The 19,737-nt window shown below is 26.0% G+C and overlaps 4 protein-coding genes across 4 annotated transcripts; all 4 read left to right on the forward strand.

Moving 5' to 3' along the window:
• Positions 1 to 465: 465 nt before the first annotated feature.
• Positions 466 to 5,241, forward strand: OCT59_004399 (uncharacterized protein; the record flags this gene model as incomplete). The annotated part of the gene is made up of 6 exons (XM_066148250.1): positions 466 to 954; positions 1,057 to 1,104; positions 1,207 to 3,124; positions 3,199 to 3,753; positions 3,844 to 5,126; positions 5,200 to 5,241. Exons 1-6 carry the CDS (start codon positions 580 to 582, stop codon positions 5,239 to 5,241), a joined length of 4,221 nt encoding a protein of 1,406 aa, XP_065996869.1. The 5' UTR covers positions 466 to 579.
• A 2,095-nt stretch (positions 5,242 to 7,336) lies between these two features.
• OCT59_004400 (uncharacterized protein) lies at positions 7,337 to 8,959 on the forward strand (the record flags this gene model as incomplete). Its single annotated transcript, XM_066148251.1, has 1 exon — positions 7,337 to 8,959. The coding sequence occupies one exon, from the start codon at positions 7,337 to 7,339 to the stop codon at positions 8,957 to 8,959; it is 1,623 nt and encodes a 540-aa protein (XP_065996870.1).
• Positions 8,960 to 13,203: 4,244 nt separating this feature from the next.
• Positions 13,204 to 15,084, forward strand: OCT59_004401 (uncharacterized protein; the record flags this gene model as incomplete). The annotated part of the gene is made up of 6 exons (XM_066148252.1): positions 13,204 to 13,308; positions 13,389 to 13,527; positions 14,017 to 14,778; positions 14,854 to 14,883; positions 14,959 to 14,994; positions 15,068 to 15,084. The coding sequence occupies 6 exons, from the start codon at positions 13,204 to 13,206 to the stop codon at positions 15,082 to 15,084; spliced, it is 1,089 nt and encodes a 362-aa protein (XP_065996871.1).
• A 1,558-nt stretch (positions 15,085 to 16,642) lies between these two features.
• OCT59_004402 (uncharacterized protein) lies at positions 16,643 to 18,533 on the forward strand (the record flags this gene model as incomplete). Its single annotated transcript, XM_066148253.1, has 6 exons — positions 16,643 to 16,747; positions 16,830 to 16,968; positions 17,197 to 17,312; positions 17,397 to 18,225; positions 18,298 to 18,327; positions 18,508 to 18,533. 6 exons carry the CDS (start codon positions 16,643 to 16,645, stop codon positions 18,531 to 18,533), a joined length of 1,245 nt encoding a protein of 414 aa, XP_065996872.1.
• Between the last annotated feature and the right edge of the window lie 1,204 nt (positions 18,534 to 19,737).

Raw genomic sequence — 19,737 nt, forward strand, 5'->3', positions numbered from 1 at the left:
CATGTATCACAATACGAAAAAACATGTAGTACCACAGGTACCACGCGTTTTTCTTATTAGCACGCGCAAATCATTAACAATTTAAAACGGAAAAAGTTGCATTATTTGGTTATTTTTAATTTTAAATTTTAATTTTTTTTGTTTCTACTTAGCAAAAAAAAAAAAAGTATTTTATTTAAGAAGCCTTTTATTCATTTTTTTTTTAACAATAAAAGAATTTATAAATCATTCTATTCTTTAATCATTCTATTTAGAAAATATTTTTTATTTATTTATTTTTTTTTTTCTTGGATAGAAAAAAAATAAACTTATATTTTAAAAAGTTTAATCGACGATTCATAAAAAAAAAAAAATAATTTTTTTTTTTTTATTGTTATTTTTACCGACATACGAAACTTTACTTGTTAAATTTTAACATTCAAATATTTATAATGAACCGAATTAAATAACATTTTTTGAGAAAAAGGGAAAAATAGCATTTCAAAAAAAGTAAATCTGTATATTTAGCTATTTTATTATTTTATTATTATATAAGAGAGAGAGAGAAATAAAAAAAGTAGTAGAGAATAAAAAAAAAAAATGTTAAGACAACATAATCTTTCAATTGATACAGAAGCTGCAGCAAAAGGTCAAAGAATTAATAAATCATCAATACAAAAAAATCGGAATAATGATACGGATTCTGATGATAATTCTTTAGAAGGGAATGATATTAATAATAATATTGATAGTGAAGAAGATGATGAATTAACTTCTTCACCTTCAATACCTGATGAAGATATTGATTTTGATTTAGTATACGCTTTACATACTTTTCAAGCTACTGTTGAAGGTCAAGCTAGTGTTGAAAAAGGTGATTCTTTAACTTTATTGGATGATTCAAATAGTTATTGGTGGTTGGTTAAAGTTTTAAAAAATGATGAAGTTGGTTATATACCTGCCGAAAATATTGAGGTGAATTTTTAAATTTAATTAAATTTGATTAAATTTTTTTTTTTGTTTTGTTTTGTTTTTCGAGCGATCATAATTAATATATTTATATATATATTTTTTTAGACTCCATATGAGAGATTGGCGAGATTAAATAAACATCGTAATGTTAACGTGAGATTTTATTGATTTTATTTAATCGGATCATATTTGGTCTTTTTTTTCTTTTATTTACTAAAAAATTTTTTTTTATTTTTTATTTTTTTAAAAAAAAAGTTATCCTCTTCGGTAAATAATAGAGAAGAAGACTTGAATCAAAAGCCACCAAATGATTCTAAAGGTGTTAAATTTACTTCACCAGTATATGTTGTGGCAGAAGAAGATGATTATTATGATGAAGAATTTGATGAATATTTTGAGGATGATGATGTTGAAGATCTTGATTATGAAGAAGAGGAACGAGAAGAACGAGATGTTGATAATAATAGAACTTTAGTGGAACATTATGAGGAAGAACAACAACAACAACAACAACAACAACAACAATTAGAAATTGTTGATGAACCAGAAGAAATTGCAAGTCCAAATAATCAAGATAAAGACACTTCAAGTGCTTCAATTACTGATCAAGCAAGTTTAATAACTACTACTACAACTCAATTAGTAGAAGACCAAATGCAAAATAATATAGATAATAAAGTGGAATTTGATGCCAATACTCAACAAATGTATCAGCAGCAATCAATTCAAAATATAAATGATACTCAAAATATAAACGATATTCGAAATATAAGCAACGTTCAAAATATAAACGATATTCAAAATATAAGCAACGTTCAAAATATAAACAACGTTCAAAATATGAGCAACGTTCAAAATATAAGTAACGTTCAAAATATAAACAACGTTCAAAATATAAATAATAATAATGATATTCAAAATATGAATGATAAACAAAGTCTTGATATGTCTCTTCGACAATCTAGTGAAGAACCGAGTCTATTTCAACGTCAAATACAAAATAGAAAACCAACTGGTCCGATAATTCAAGAAACTGGTGCTCCAATACCTCCACCTAGTGTTGAATTCCCCCCAGAAATTGATGACGTAACTGAGACCATCAAAATAAATTTGACTCCTCAATTAGGTAGTGACTTTATGGATTTCTCTGATGATGATGATGAAGGCGGTTTTAAACGAAAACAAGGCACTGCTGCTACAAACCTCGAAGAATATAACAGAATAGCTGAAGTTGCAGAGATAAAGAAACCAAAGAAAGATGAAAAGAAGAAAGAAAAAGGTTTTATGAAGAATCTCTTTAGTAGGAAAAAAAAGAGAAAGGATGAAGAACCTGTTAAATCTCCTCCAACTTCTCAATCTAATGTTAAATCTGGTAAACAAAATCAACCTCAATCACAACAATTATATCAACCTAGATTAGATTCTATCCAACCTCAAACAGCTCAAGTACGTGTGCAATCCCGCCCTCAACAACCGTCATTGTATGGACAACCATCTATTCAACAACAAAATTCTCAACAACAACAACCTAATCAGGGAAGTGTACGGGAACAACTACAAAAACAACAGCAACAGCAATTGCAACAAAAGCAGCAGCAACAACAGCAACAGCAATTGCAACAAAAACAGCAGCAACAACAGCAGCAGCAATTGCAACAACAACAACAACAGCAACAGCAACAACAGCAACAACAGCAGCAGCAATTGCAACAACAACAGCAGCAACAACAGCAACAGCAATTGCTGCAACAACAACAGCAACAACAGCAACTACAACAGCAGCAACAGCAGCAGCAGCAACAACAACAACAACAGCATCAGCAATTTCAACAACCAAGAAAAGATCAAATACAACAAGGTAGCGGTAATGTTCGACCCGCACAGGTTCAACAAAATAAGAAAATCCCATCGCCTATACGAGTTCAACAATATACTCAATCTGAAAACTCGGTACAAACACCTGCAACTCCCGCAACACCTGCTACTCCACTGTATAATGTTCTTCGAGTTTTTGCAGGACAAAATATTCAATCAGATGTGGATTTCAAGATTGTATTATTAAGTCAAACAACAACAGCTTCCGCGCTTATCAAACAAGCGTTAACTCGATTCAAATTAGATAGTGAAGAAAACTGGGATGATTATTATATTACAATTAAAGAAGTTGACGGAGGTTGGTGTCTATATAATGTTTATATTTTCATTGTGATAAAATTATATTTGTTAAATTTTTTTTTTTTTTTTCAGAAATTGCTCACTTAATGCCTCACGATCATCCTCTTGAAATATTCAAAACTCTAACTTCCTCATATACGGTTCCATTACCAACTGTTAGAAGAAGTTCCATCTCGTCAGTTTCTTCAACACTTTCAAATATTTCTACTCATGCGACAATAAAAAATCTGGGACTACATGATGATAAAAATAGTGTCACTTTCTATTTGAATAAAAAAACAAAGAGAAATAGTCGATCTAGCGAAAAGAAATTGCGTATCCGTGTTTTAATATACGCAGATGATTTACCCACTAATTTGCGCTCCAAAGGACCAACAATTCCAAGAACTTCTATGTCTGTGCCAAAACATCTTGCTGAAAAAGCTGCTCGGAGACGTTCAAGAGAAGAAGCAAAACCCAAAGAGAAAACTATGGTCGTGCCAGGGATTGCTACTGTTAGTAATGTTATAGAAAAAGCAATGGAAAAGTTCGGAATTCTTGATGGTATTGTTGATGATGGTGAACGAATATTAGATGATGATGAAGGAAACCCTCGTTATAGGCTTATGGTTATCGTTGATGGTGAAGGTAATTAAATATTTAATTAAATTGGTTTTGTTTTATTTAAATGATATGGATATTAATTTAATTTATTTTCCTATTAAAACATTCTATCAGAAAAATTATTGGATCCCGGAATAAATTTAGTTTCAGTATATCCTTCACCACCAAATCTTTACCATTTATCAATTGAATCTTTTGATTCAAGTTCATCGCTAACATTGGATTATCGTCCTGATGAACCTATATTTGTTTTACGACTTTTACGACCTGAAGATCGGCAACAACGCTCTATGCCATCAGCTTCTGAAATAAATCGTATCACACGAGAAATGAAACTAAATTCTCCAACAACACAGGGTTCGAATTCTAACAAAGAAAATAATGAATTCCTATCCAAGAAACAATTAATAGAGCAACAGCGTAAATATAGTCGAGCTAAACAAAAATCGATCATTTCTGCACGAAAAAATGCAGAAGGAGTGGACATTCTCACAAGAATTGGATCTATTAGAAGTTCTAGAATATTCGGATCAAAAATACGATATTCTTTTATTCCAGCTGAAGGTGGAGAGATTGATATTAGTGATATTATTGAAGATATTTGGGGTGATGATGAAGTACTAGGTGTGATAGCTGATGAATCAGAATCTACCAAGGAACCATCACCAAGTTCATCTACAGAAGATTCTAATGAAAATGGACTTTCTCCTGGTACACCTTCATTCATTAATAAAAAGGAACAATATAGAAGAAGCACACAAAACGTGGATATTTTAGAAAAGATGGTTAATGATAATAATTCTGAGTCAATGGAAGATAGAATAGAACGTGTATTAAATAAGGTTAGGAAAGGTTATTATGGTACTGGTGCAATTAAAAACCGTCAAAATCAAACAAATAAGCATAAAAACGTAACAAATTCTAACGAATTTACTTCCAAGGATAAAAATGAACTTCAATCAGTTAGGAACAATGAATCAAAAAGTGAATCTGTAGATTTAGTATCTGAATCTACTGAACAAATTAGTGATCTACCATCAAGAACAATAGTAACTAAAACAAAGAAAAGATCACCTTCTGCAGCATCAGCTAGTTCAGTGAATTCCATAAATACGACGGAATCTTCTACACCAACACGAAAAAGAAGACCGTCTTCTATATCATCATCATCAACAGAAAATGATTGGATATTAACAGATGATTTTGGTTTACAAGAACTATTAGTTTTAGTAAGATCAGGTGTTAATATGTTAGAATTAAAAGAAAGACGTAGGAGCGGGTGGCACTTGAACGATGATCCAGAAAAGATTTTAGAACAAATTAAACCCACAGAAATTTTAGATGAAATTAAAGCTGTATTTTCAAATGTTAATGAAGAACTCGATAAATTAGAACAGGTAAATTTTATAAAGAAATCACTTTATTTAAAATTTTATTATTGTATTAATAATTTATTTTTCTTTTTTCTAGGAACTGGATCAAATAATGGATGATGCTGTTAGAGCTTTTTAATAATTTAAAAAACGGCTAGCGGGCTAGTTTTTTTATATTAATTGTTTTAACTTACAGTAGATTATTTATTTAAATGTTAGTTCTTATAACAATTTATTTAACCACTACTTAAACGTGTATTTTACCTAGTTTAGAAATTGTAATGAAATATAATGAGAGATGTACAGTATAAAAAAAATTTCCATGTATTGAATATTTCATATTAAATTGTAGACATTATTTAAATAATTAATAAAAAAATAATAAATATAATTATTTATTATCAAAAATTGTTACATTTTCATGGTTGAGAATCAGAAAATAATGTAAAAGCCAATATATATCAATTTATTTGATCCTTTATAAAATAAATCGATTAGCGATCACGCGTAACTTCGGTTGATTCAAATTACAAGTCAAATAATGAAGAACGATATAACGATTGGTTCAAATATTTTGAACAATTATAAGGAAAGAAAGTTGACACGTAATTACATGAATAATTAAATAATGAATGGTAATGAGAATTATCTTCCTGTTAAAAATACTTAATTATAAAAAAATTATATAAATTTTTTTTAATAATATTTATTAAAATATCAAAATATCAAAATATGTAAAAAAATTTATTATTACTGTGAGCTTATCTAAAGATGATCTTATCAAATCAAAACTTTGGACCAAGAATATTCATTCATATTGTCGTATTATCAAAATTTGAGAGATTCATACAACTGATCCGATCTTATAATTTCTAGGAATTAAAAATTATAAATAAAATTATGGCAATTTAAAAGAAAAGAAAAATTACACTACCTTTTATGAGTCTAAATCTTTTGATCATAATCATATTCATAATCTCCAATTTATAGTAATAATTATCATTTTAAGAAATTAGCATAAGACAATTTTAACAAAAGAATTTTTACTAAATTAGAGGAATCAAAAAATTGTAATATAATTAATTCCTCTTTTTTTCTAGCAAAATGATTGAGTAATTACAGTGATAATGAACCAATAACAATAAACGATTATGATGTAAAGTAATGTGGAAGACCTTTTTTTTTTTTTCCTCTCATATTAACTTTTTCGTGATAGGATCAATTTTATGCGGAATCACGTGAAATACGTCATGTTTATTTTGGTCGTAACTCGTAAAATCATAGTTAAAAATTCTTTAATGTGGTACAGTTTTTTCATTCGTATTCCAATCGAGACTATTATAAATTACATCCAAACATTAATAATTATAATATTACAGCACACATCGTCAAACATCTAAAATGATGACTTATATCAATTAATAATTATATATTAGAAAATAACCTCAATTATTGAACAATAACAATAATTGTTGTAAACATTCGGAGTACAGCTCAATTACTTCCCAAACAAACAAACAAACAAATCGCTTTCTCTCATAATTGGTTCGGCTTCGCAATTATTATATATGTAAGCTTTATCGAAAAACTTATCAAATCTTCTGCGGTAATAATGTTGAGAAAAATTGGTATAACAGATACAGTAATTGAAAGTCCATTCATTAAAACAACAATTTGCCTAAATTAATAAAAATAAGTTTCTTTAAATAGTTTCACCAAATGTAATACGACCTTTGAAAAAGGACCTCTTATTATATAATTATGTTGTCGATCTTTTTCTTTCCCAATGTAATGAAACCCGTAAGTTACAAGTAACTTTTTTCGGATTGATAATTGTGGCCTGTGTGTATTAAATAAGGAAATTCATTACAGTATTAAGCACTTAATTAGTGATTATATAAAGTAATAAGTTCACTTTTGTGTTTTCATTAAAATTCTTAAAGTTATAATAAACTACCATAAATTAATTCTCTTTCTTAATATTAATTGACTTAAATAGGATAATTTCTCAGGGGATTTATTTTTTTTGTGAAATTCCGAACAATTCCGAAATTTTAAAACTGTATATAATAAATATTATGTACAAGTTAATTTAAATTTGAATGAATATCATTTCCAATTTAAGTTCTTCATTGTAAAAAAAATTTCAATAATAATACGTTCTCTCTCTTTTTTTTTTTTAAAAAAAAAACTCTCTCCCATTTTTTTCTTAAAAAAAAAAAAAAAAGAAAAAAATGGATCCTCAAATATTATCTAATAAACAAAAAAATATTGCATCATTTTCGAATTTACCACCAGAATCAATGAATGAAATATTTAAAAATTTTCATGATGATAAACGATCATTATATTATTGTTCATTAGTAAATAGATATTGGTGTCAATTAGCAATTCCTTGGTTATGGAGTCAACCAATATTTAATTCAGAATCAAAAGATGAATCAATTTCACCTATAGAAACATTAATTTCATGTCTTGATATTAATTCAAAAATTCAATTATCAGAACTTAAAATTCCAATACCTTCACAACGTCCTTTATTTGAATATACGACATTTTTAAAAAAATTGGACCATGCAGAATTATGCGCTGAAGTTGTTATGTGGTTAAGAAATGGATTGACACGAGAACAACTTCGAATTATGAGAGTTGTACTTCCTTTATCATTAGAAGTTAAGAATATATTAAATATTATTATTAAAGAATTATATAAACATTTTATTAAAAATTCAAATTTACAAATGATTATTCTTAAAGGAACAGGTTGGGGTTTAGATATTCCAAATATTTTAACAATAAATAATTTAATATCAGGAATATCAAATCTTCGTACACTTTGTTATAGTATACAACCAATGTTACAAATACAAATTTATGAAAATATGTTGAAATTTTTAGATTCATTACCAAATTTATGTAAAGATATAGAAAATTTGGAACTTTCAATGAATACTATTGATAATAATTTAGAAAGAATTTTTTATAATATAATTATTTCACAAAATAATTTAACAAAATTTATTTTTGATTGTGAATTTGGTCCAATAAGTAAAATTATTAATTCTTTATATACTCAATCAAATTCTATAACTTTTATTGAATTTAGAAATATTGATTTTTATTGTATATCATTGGAATTTCTTTTATATTGTTCTTATTTAAAAGATTTAAGATTATATGATTGTAAAAATATTACTTTACAACAATTATTACCTATTAGAAATTCTTCTAATTTAAATTTAAAAACTTTATATTTAAAAAGTCCTGATTTGGAATCTGAAGTTATATCATTAATTATTGAATCTTCTGGAATGAAATTACAAAATTTATTTTTAATTATAAATTCTTATTTATCTAATAATATTTTTAATTTTTGTCCTGATTTAAAATTAATAGATTTGGATTTTCGTATCGAAAATATAATTACTTCAATTTTATCCTCAATTAAATTTTTACCATTAGAATATCTTGCAATTCATTGTTGTACAAATCCTTTAAAATCTTTAAAAGAAAATCTTCCTTTAACTTTAAAACAATTAGAAATTGATGTTGGAATTTTTCAAGCTGAAGATTTGGATGATTTATTAAAAGATTGTCAAGCACCTTTAAAAACTATGATAATTCGTGAAGGTTTAAGAAGAATATTAGATAATTATATTCCTATACTTATTGATTTTACTTTAAAAAAGAAAACTTTACAAACTGTTGGATTTTATTTTCTTGGAGGTTCATCATCTTTTTCTCCTTCAATTCAAGAATTAAAAAAATATGTTAAAGTTATTAAACCTTCTGAAATTTCTAATCATAATACACATACATTTTTATGGTCTACTATACAATTAAATAATAAGGTTTAGTACGGGTTTTATTAGTTATTATAGAAATTTGATGAAATATTATTATTATATGTACAATTTTTATATGTACAATTTTTTTTTTTTCAAACATTTATATATATATATATACATACTTATTATAATAAATATTTCTTTGATATTATCGGATTAAAAATTGATGTTGTACGAGTTTGTGTAAGTTTTGGCGAATCACATGATTTTCCCGTAATTTGTTTTATGGATATTTATTGTACGGTAGTTAACGAGTTAACGTCACAAAAGTATATCGTACGGCTAATGCGGATCGCAAAAAATACTTATAATTTCAATATTGTACGCAATTAAAACAATTAACACTATATCGGTCAAACAAAATCAGTATGATCCTTATGATCCTACAGGGGTTTCATATTTTTTGTTTATTGTTATGTGAAACGTACCCTATTCCTACATTACACAATTCAAAATTATTTATAGGAATCCAGTTAATCCAGTTACTGCGACTTCACAACAATATTAAAATTGACGAATTGTGCAGGTCGGCGTAATAATAACAGTCTGATTTACGCAGCTTTGCGCAGCTTGAAGTTATATGACGTATTATTTACGTAATTACTCTTGTTTTACCTTTATTTGATCTGAAATATTATTTTTTTTTTCTCAAACGTTCTATTCGTTCTATTTTAATTTAATAATGGAATTATTGAAATCATTTAAAAAAATTATTTAAAATTATTACAATTAAAAATGATTTTACAATTAAATATTGACACCAAAATAGAAAATTGTTACTCGAAATTTATGAAGGAACATGATGATAATTTATCAGGTATAATAACAAATAGTCGAACCGGACGCAAATTTTATAAAAAACACTTTTTAATTTTAGTTTCATGCTACAATATTTTCTACTGATTCAATTACTGAATCAGACGAAACAAGTTTCTTTCTTAAAAGAGTAAATGTTATGGATTTAGAAAAGAGAAAAGAAGTATATGAATATGTGAAGAATGTAATGAATCAGGTACAGGAAAAAGATGGTGACAACCTTGTAATGCTAAAAGATTTAAGAAAATTTTAAAAATTGGACTAATGGAAATGAAAATATTGATAAATTTATACAATAATCACAACTTAATGCTTTTTTATTCTATGAAATGTCTTGAATGGATACCTTTTGAAAAATTTGAGAATGATACTTATATTACTAGAAGTGGTTTTATTCAGCTAACTGAAGGATTTATATATTCTTGGGATATTAAAGATCAAAATGGATAAGGATCGAAACCAAAGTTGCATTAAAAAGTTTAGATGATTCATCTGACATAAATACTAATTTTTTAAATGAGGTAAATAATATTATTATATATTTAATTTTATCGCATTTTATATTATACATATTAACAATATTTCTCTCTTTAATTAGATTGAATATCATATTTCAAACAATTTTCATTGTTCTAATGTTATTTCATGTCATGGAATAACTCAAGATCCAATTACTAAGGATTATATGATGGTTTACGTTATTGTGTAGACGGAAATTTGAAAAATAATTTAATGAATAATTTAGATTATTTACAAAAAATTGGGTACTTATTTTGTATTGCGGATGGTCTTTCAGCTATTCGTGACGCTAGAAAAGTTCATAAAGATCTTAATATATTAATTTTTGATAAGAATTTACCATTTATTAGGAATGTGTCAACCAGTAAATTATAATCAAGAGAAGTCAGTTAAAAAAGGAGTTTATGGTGTTTTGCCTTATACTATGGCACCAGAAGTAATACGTAGACATAAGTATACAAAAGCAGCAGACATTTACTCTTTTTGAATAATAATGAATGAAGAATAATGAATGAAACTTATGCCAGAAGAAATTCCTTATTATTATATTCCTTATTATCATATTTTAACTATTAAAATAAGTAAAGAATTTAGACCAAAAATTTTTGAAAATACACCAAAATTGATTGAAGATTTAATTGTTAAATGTTGGAAAAAATAGACCAGCTGCTAAAGAATTAATTCAAATATTAAGAAAAGGATAGACGAAATAAATATTAATAAAAAAAGATAGTGAAATTTGTTCTCAAATAAAAAAATGTGAAAAATTTGGAGAAAATAAGGGGATAATGAAAAAATATATAAAAGTTTTCAAACTCATTCACAAGCAATTTATACTAGTAGACTTTTGAATTTTAAAAATCTTCCAGTATCAGTAAATTTGACATTTAATGGTAAATTTACGTTTGAAAAATTGTATATAAAATGATTTATTTATTTTAATAGATATTTTAATAATAATTTATTTATATTATTTATTTGTAGTTTCTGAATGCTTGGATGTAAAATTAAGTGAATAAGTAATGGATATACTGTATTTACTGGACAAGAAAAGAAATATAATCGGGTTTCTTGACGCTATGGACCAACACTCAACATTTCAATTATGATAACCTTATATATTTTCGAAGGATTACAATTCAACAAATTCAATCGCAACATTCGCAATTTCCTGTATTTTCAATCGTGGACAAGATAAATATCCATTCTCATACATATCTCTGACAAAGTTACGTTGGCCTGACTATTTGTGAATGAAATAATATAAAATGAGAATTTTTCATTCAACCATGATGTGCATTTTACATTATGTGTCTAGATGAGATGAAAAATGATAAGAATAATTAATTTATTCATTAAATGAAATATCACTTCTGAGATCAAAAGTCTATTTTGCAATTGTAATCATACTGATATTATCGGTCGGAATATTTTTATGACAATTATATATACATGATTAGATTCACTAGGGTATGCCCAGTTTGACTTATTTTACGTTTGATTAGTAAATAGGATTTTTAATGACTCACAGAAAAATTACATACTTTCAATGCTCAAATTTTGGGTAAGTTTCTTAAAAGACTTATAATCAAAATATATTATAACATGCTATTGATAGGCTTACAATTAATATTCAAAGATCTATATTTAATTATAAATAAACATTAAAATATCATCAACGTACTTACACAAGTCCACATAATTGAATTCTCAAAACAGGTTTTATGATAAACTTATGTATTTATAACATATTTTGTTAGAACAGAATAAGAAAGTATTACAAATAAGAAATATTTTAAGTTTACTAAATAAATTATTATTATACATATAATACAAAAGAGTTTTCGTACCTGACTAACTTTTATTTAATAATACGGTGACGTTGTGAACTCAAGCGAGTTTTCATTATTGCTGATATTGTAACATATGAATATTATAGAATGCAATTTTTTTTAGGTAATTTTATCGCAAATGTATCGTTCTTATACGATCAGGTGCTATGTTCTTATACGACGTATATGTCACATAATATAGGTCGTATAAGATAGTATGTCGTACACGTATAAGAAAGATACATTTGCAATTTTATCACTTTATATTCTTTAATCACTTACTGACATTTACATTATAGGAATTTTAACACTTGGTATACTGAAATTATGAATTAATTTTTGATAAAATTTCACGTGGTTCAAGAAATTTGAAACCAAAAAGGAAACCTTTAGTCATGAGATCATAACATAACACAAAAATCTAAATTAAGGTTCATTCGACGGAGATTTATGGAAAGCCGTCCTTGACAAAAGGTTGATATCCAGACATCATGTTGGATAATGTCTAGACATCATGTTTGATATATGTAGGATGATGTTTGTACATCATTCAACATGATGCTCAAGCATCAACCGACATGATGTCTTAGACATCATGTTACCAAATATAGTAAATTTTATTTTGTGTAACTCATAAATATACTATATTTGGTAATTTGATCAGCATGATGTCTAGACATCATGTCGGTTGATGTCTTTCACATCATGTTGAATGATGTACAAACATCATCCTACATATATCAAACATGATGTCTAGACATACCATCATGATGTCTAAATATTATATTTCATGATGTTTGGACATCAACCTTTTGTCAAGGACGGCTTTCCATAGAGATTTAAGTAAATATTTACCTTTTTTTATAGTTTTTTACTTAATAAAAAATTACCCTAATTGTAAAAAGTCTAATTTTGGTTTTTTTTTTGATATCTTTGTCTGTTTCTTCATAATTTGAATTCCGAATTACCTTTCTTTTACAAAAATTTTTTTATATTGTATAGAAACTTGCAATTAATTATATTCGCTAAAACGAAATAATTATTAAAACAATAATCGTTATTTTTTTTTATTAAAATTATTTATAAATGGATACATCAAAACAAAATATAAATACTACCGAAAATACAATAGAAAATAATTCTAAAACTGGTGCTAAAAATTTATGGAAAGGATGGGATAGAAAATATCAGGTAAATTCATTATCATAAATAATAATGAATAATATAAAATTTTATTAAAAAATCTTTTTTTTTTATCATTTATTTAATAGTTTCACGCTACAATTTTTTCCATTGGTTCAACTAGTACTGAATCAGATGAAACTAACTTTCTTTTTAAAAAAATAAATATTATGGATTTAGAAAAAAGAAAAGAAGTTTACGGAGTGTGTGGAGAATGTAATGAACCAGGTACAGGAGATACATGGTGTCAACCTTGTAATGCTAAAAGATTTAAGGAAAATTTTAAAAATTGGACTAGTGGAAATAAAAATATTGATGAATTAATACAACAATCACAACTTAATGCTTTACATACTTTTAAATGTCTTGAATGGATACCTTTTGAAAAATTTGAAAATGTTACCTATCTTACCAGGGGTGGTTTTAGTAAAATTTATTCGGCTGACTGGCCTGAAGGAAATATTGAATATTGGGATATTGAAAATCAAAAATGGCACCTAACACCTCCAAATGTAAAAGTTGTATTAAAAAGTTTAGATAATTCATCTAATATGAATGATGATTTTTTGAATGAGGTAATTAAATAATATTGCTTTAATTTGTATTTATGTATTAATACATATTTGTAAACAGATTTCTCTTTAAATTAGATTAAATATTATATTTCAAGTCATTTTTCTTGTGTTAATACCGTCATATGTTATGGAATAACTCAAGATCCAGACACCCAAAATTATATGATGGTTTTACAATATTATAAGAATGGAGATTTGAGAAATAATTTAATGAATGATTTAGAATATGGAAATAAAATTCGATATTTATTTACGATCATAGATGGCCTTTTAGCTATTCACAACACTGGAAAAGTTCATAAAGATTTTCATTCAGGAAATGTATTATTAGATGGTAACGTCCTAGCTATTAGTGATTTAGGAATGTGTCAACCAGCAGATGATAATGAGCGAAAAGGAGTTTTTGGGGTAATACCTTATATGGCACCAGAAGTTTTACGTGGACATCAATATACACAAGCAGCAGATATTTACTCATTTGGAATAATAATGAATGAACTTATGTCAGAAGAAATTGCTTTTAATGATATTCCTCATGATCGTACTTTGGCCGTTAAAATATGTAAAGGACTTAGACCTAAAATTTCTGAAGATACACCAGAATTAATTGCAAATTTGATTATTAAATGTTGGGATGCTAAAGCAGAGAATAGACCAGCTGCTAAAGAATTATTTCAACTATTAAGAAAATATTTCGATGAACTTAACAAAGAAGTTAGCGAAATTTATTCTCAAATAAAAGAATGCGAAAAAATTAAAGTGAATAAATTAAAAAACAGAACAAATGAGAATAAATCTAAAAATTTTCAAACACACCCACAAGCAATTTATACTAGCAGACTTTTGAATTTTAAAAATCTTCCAGAACCAGTAAATTCAACCGATTATTTATCTTCATTTCAAGGTAAATTTACTAGTACATTTTAAAAATTAATATGTAAATATATTTTTATAAATTTATTTATTTGTTTTTTATCAGAGCCCGTTTCATCAATATCAGAAAATCCAAGTAAGTATATACTTCGCATTATTATTAGAGTTATTTTGGTTATTATAATAACATTTATTTTCAATTTATTAATAGTTTCTGAATGCTTGGATTATGAATTAAATGAATTCGGTAATATATTTGTTATTAAATATGTGAAATTATGTTAATTTATTTTAATCATTATTTATTTATTTTTTTAAAGATCTCAATCAAGAATGATGATGAATGAATTTTACAGTGATTCATATTTTTATTATTATAAATTATTTCATTTTTATAAATTCTTTTTTGTTTTCATCACTTTATTATCATATTAACTTGAAAAATTCTTTAGAAAAAAATGCAAAAAAAATTATGAAATATAAAAATTTAAAAAAATCTATTATACAATATAACGTGCGAAGTTGTAAATCAAACGATTTTAAATAAAATTTAAAATACAGAATAAATACACCATCGTCGTATCATCCTATTGAGACGAATTATCTGTTATGTATATGAAAATATCTTTTTGGTTGTTTACTCGGCTTAATCAATATTCTTTGAGCACCTTTTCTTAAATTGGTAGATTGGCATCTTTAAATTATAATCTTTAAGATTTTTTGTCGGAATTAAAAATTATTCACGTGATTCTAGAACTTCCTTTACCAAAAATATTCTGAATCTATTATATAAATTTTATTATTGAAATAAACATCAAATCATTCGAACTGTTGAGTCAGTCCGCAACGATCAGTTGATTGAAAAAATCAGGTTTTAAATTTGAATGAATATACAGAAAACAAAATTGTATTTAAGTGATAATATCGAAATTTTTTTTTAGAAAAATAGATGAGTTGATAAGACATAACTCATGCGGTTATGTATATAGTAAATACAGTACAAATTTAACATTATATATTAAAAAGGACAAGTTTATTAATAAAAAAAGGCGTGATTATATTACGCATTTACGCAGCGTGAAAATGACATGCACATCTATAGTAAAATCTATGATTACTTATACTTTATATTTTTGGCCAAACTTTTTTAAATAACGAATTTTTGGTGAAATTAACATAATTTCACGTGGTTGATACAACGGATGTCTAAAGTGGAGTTAAATCACGTGACTTTGGACAAAATTGTTTTTTCGAAAAATATTTTTATCTACATATATAGATATAGATGCATTTAATCCTGCTCTGCAAGTTTACTTAGAGTATAAAATGAGGTTATGAATGCCGGTTTTGACTTATTTGATTTTCATTATTATTAAAATTTTATTTATCCATTTTGTCAAAATCCGTTTGCTCATATGTAAAATCAAAAACAGCATTCAAATGTACTTTTTTCCTTAAGTAAACTTGCAGAGCAGGCTAAAATGTGGGGTTTAACTTTATATTAATCTTAGTTTATGAAAAAATCAATCAAACTATATTAAATCACGTGATTTAATTCCACACCCTTAGTCATAAGGTCATAACACAAAAATCTAAATTAAGGTTCATTCGACGGAGATTTTTAAATAAACATTTCGTAATACTGTACCAAACTTTTTTTTTGTACCTTTTTTTTACAGTTTTTTACTTACTAAAAAATTATCCTAATTGTAAAAACTCTAATTTTGTATTTTTTTGATATCTTGTCTGTTACTTCATAATTTGAATTCCGAATTGCTTTTTTTTACAAAAAATTTTTTATATTGTATAACAACTTGCAATTAATTATATTCGCTAAAACGAAATAATTATTAAAACAATATCGTTATTTTTTTTTTTATTAAAATTATTTATAAATGGATACATCAAAACAAAATATAAATACTACCGAAAATACAATAGAAAATAATTCTAAAACTGGTGCTAAAAATTTATGGAAAGAATGTGATGAAGTACATCAGGTAAATTCATTATCACAATTAACAATGAAATAATATAAATTTTTATTAAAAAATCTTTTTTTTTTAATCATTTATTTAATAGTTGCACGCTACAATTTTTTCCATTGGTTCAACTAGTACTGAATCAGATGAAACTAATTTTCTTTTTAAAAAAATCAATATTATGGATTTAGAAAAAAGAAAAGAAGTTTACGGAGTGTGTGGAGAATGTAATGAACCAGGTACAGGAGATCAATGGTGTCAACCTTGTAATGCTAAAAGATTTAAGGAAAATTTTAAAAATTGGACTAGTGGAAATGAAAATATTGATAAATTTATAAAACAATCACAACTTAATGCTTTACATACTTTTAAATGTCTTGAATGGATACCTTTTGAAAAATTTGAAAATGTTACCTATATTACCAGAGGTGGTTTTAGTAAAATTTATTCGGCTGACTGGTCTGAAGGAAATATTGAATATTGGGATATAGAAAATCAAAAATGGGACCGAACTCCAAATGTGAAAGTTGCATTAAAAAGTTTGGATAATTCGTCTAAAATAAGTAATGATTTTTTAAATGAGGTAATTAAAAAATAGTGCTTAAATTTAGATTTATGTATTAATGCACATTTGTTAACGGATTTCTCTTTAAATAAATTATATTAGATTAAATATTATATTTCAGGGCATTTTTCTTGTTTTAATACCGCCATATGTTATGGAATAACTCAAGATCCAGACACCCGAAATTATATGATGGTTTTACAATATTATGAGAATGGAGATTTGAGAAATAATTTAATGAATGATTTAGAATATAGGCATAAAATTATTAATTTGTATTGGATAATAGATGGACTTTTAGCTATTCACGATGCTGGAAAGGTTCATAAAGATTTTCATTCAGGAAATGTATTATTAGATGGTGACATTCTAGCTATTAGTGATTTAGGAATGTGTCAACCAGCAGATGATAATGAGCGAAAAGGAGTTTTTGGGGTAATACCTTATATGGCACCAGAAGTTTTACGTGGACATCAATATACACAAGCAGCAGATATTTACTCATTCGGAATAATGATGAATGAACTTATGTCAGAAGAAATTGCTTTTAATGATATTCCTCATGATCGTACTTTGGCCGTTAAAATATGTAAAGGATTTAGACCAAAAATTTCTGAAGATACACCAAAATTAATTGCTGATTTGATTATCAAATGTTGGGATGCTAAAGCAGAAAATAGACCAACTGCTAAAGAATTACTTCGAATATTAGGAAAATATTCCGATGAACTTAGCGAAGATGATAGCGAAATTTATTCTCAAATAAGAGAGTGTGAAAAAATTAAAGAGAATAAATTAAAAAACAGAACAAATGAAAATAAACCTAAAAATTTTCAAATACACCCACAAGCAATTTATAACAGCAGACTTTTAAATTTCGAAAATCTTCCAGAACCAGTTAATTCAACTGATTATTTATCTTCATTTCAAGGTAATTTAACGTTTAAAAAGTTTAATATGGATATATAATTTATAATTCATTTATTCATTTATTTTTTAATAGAGCCCGTTTCATCAACATCAGTAAATCCAAGTAAGTATATACTTCGCATTATTAAAGTTATTTTGATTATTATAATAATATTTATTTTCAAATTGTTAATAGTTTCTGAACGCTTGGATTGTGAATTGAATGATTTAGGCAAGATATTTGAGTTTAAATATATGAAATTTTATGTTATTATAATTAATCATTATATTATTTTTTAAATAGATCTCAATCAAAACGATGATGAATGAATTTTACAGTAAATTAGTGTATTTCAAAATTTTTGGTAGTCATTTTTTATAATTTTTTTTTTTGATTTTCATCCACTATATATATATTATATTAGTCACAGGACTGAATGATTGGATGAAAATGGGCCACGTAATTTTCACCAATCAATGAAGGGCCCTGTAACCGATATAGCCCCACATTTAATAAAAGTGTTATCGTTCTGACGTTTTTGATAATGCATTTAATAATTATAACATCATAAATAAGCTTTATTTAACTTTCTATAAATTTCATATTATGCTATTTTTAATCCACTTTATAAGCTTTATTTAAACTTTTCCTATAAAATTTCATTTACACCATATTTTTTTACTCCACTTTATTATATCAATGCTATACCTAATAAGACAAATTATTATTATCTTAACAAATTTTCTTTAGAAAAAAAATGCAAAAAAAAAAATTATAAAATATAAAAATTTAAAAAATCCATTATACAATATAACGAACGAAAGTTGTAAATCATACGATTTTATTGGATCAAGTAAATACAGAATAAATACACCTAGTGCTTCGATCCGGATGAAATCCGTCATCCGGATTGAATAACAATTTATTGCGGATGAAAACTGTTATTAAACGAAAATCCGGATAAGAAAAATATTTCAAAAAATCCAGTCCTACCATTAAATACGCCTCAATTGTTAAATTCTGATTATTGGTTTCGGAAATATTTTAAGTTATCCGAAAACTGGCAATCCGGATGGATCCGACGAAATCCGGTTCAAACCGCGGATTTCATCCGGATTTTTGATTTAATCCGGATCAATCCGGATCAATCCGTACACGGATCGAAGCACTAAATACACCATCGTATCATCTATCTTACCTATTTTGTTCTTTATAATGAAACGAATTGTTTGTTATGTATCATACATGAAAATATTTTTTTTAGTTGTTTACTCGGTTTAATATTCTTTGACTACATTTTTATATATATCAAATTCTGTCCTATACTTAAAGTGGTAGATCAGCTCCCCTTAAATTATGATTTTTAAAATTTTTTGTGGAATTAAAAATATTTCGCATTTTAGAACATTCGATGCCTAATTTATTTAACCAAAAAAAATATTCTACACAAAAAATAATATCCTGAATATCATTTTTCCTGTTACGGAAATAAACATCAAATCATTACCAATTGATTGAAAAAAATCAAGTATT

The sequence above is a fragment of the Rhizophagus irregularis genome, chromosome 12, assembly GCF_026210795.1.
Source record: "Rhizophagus irregularis chromosome 12, complete sequence".
NCBI classification, from domain to species: domain Eukaryota; kingdom Fungi; phylum Glomeromycota; class Glomeromycetes; order Glomerales; family Glomeraceae; genus Rhizophagus; species Rhizophagus irregularis.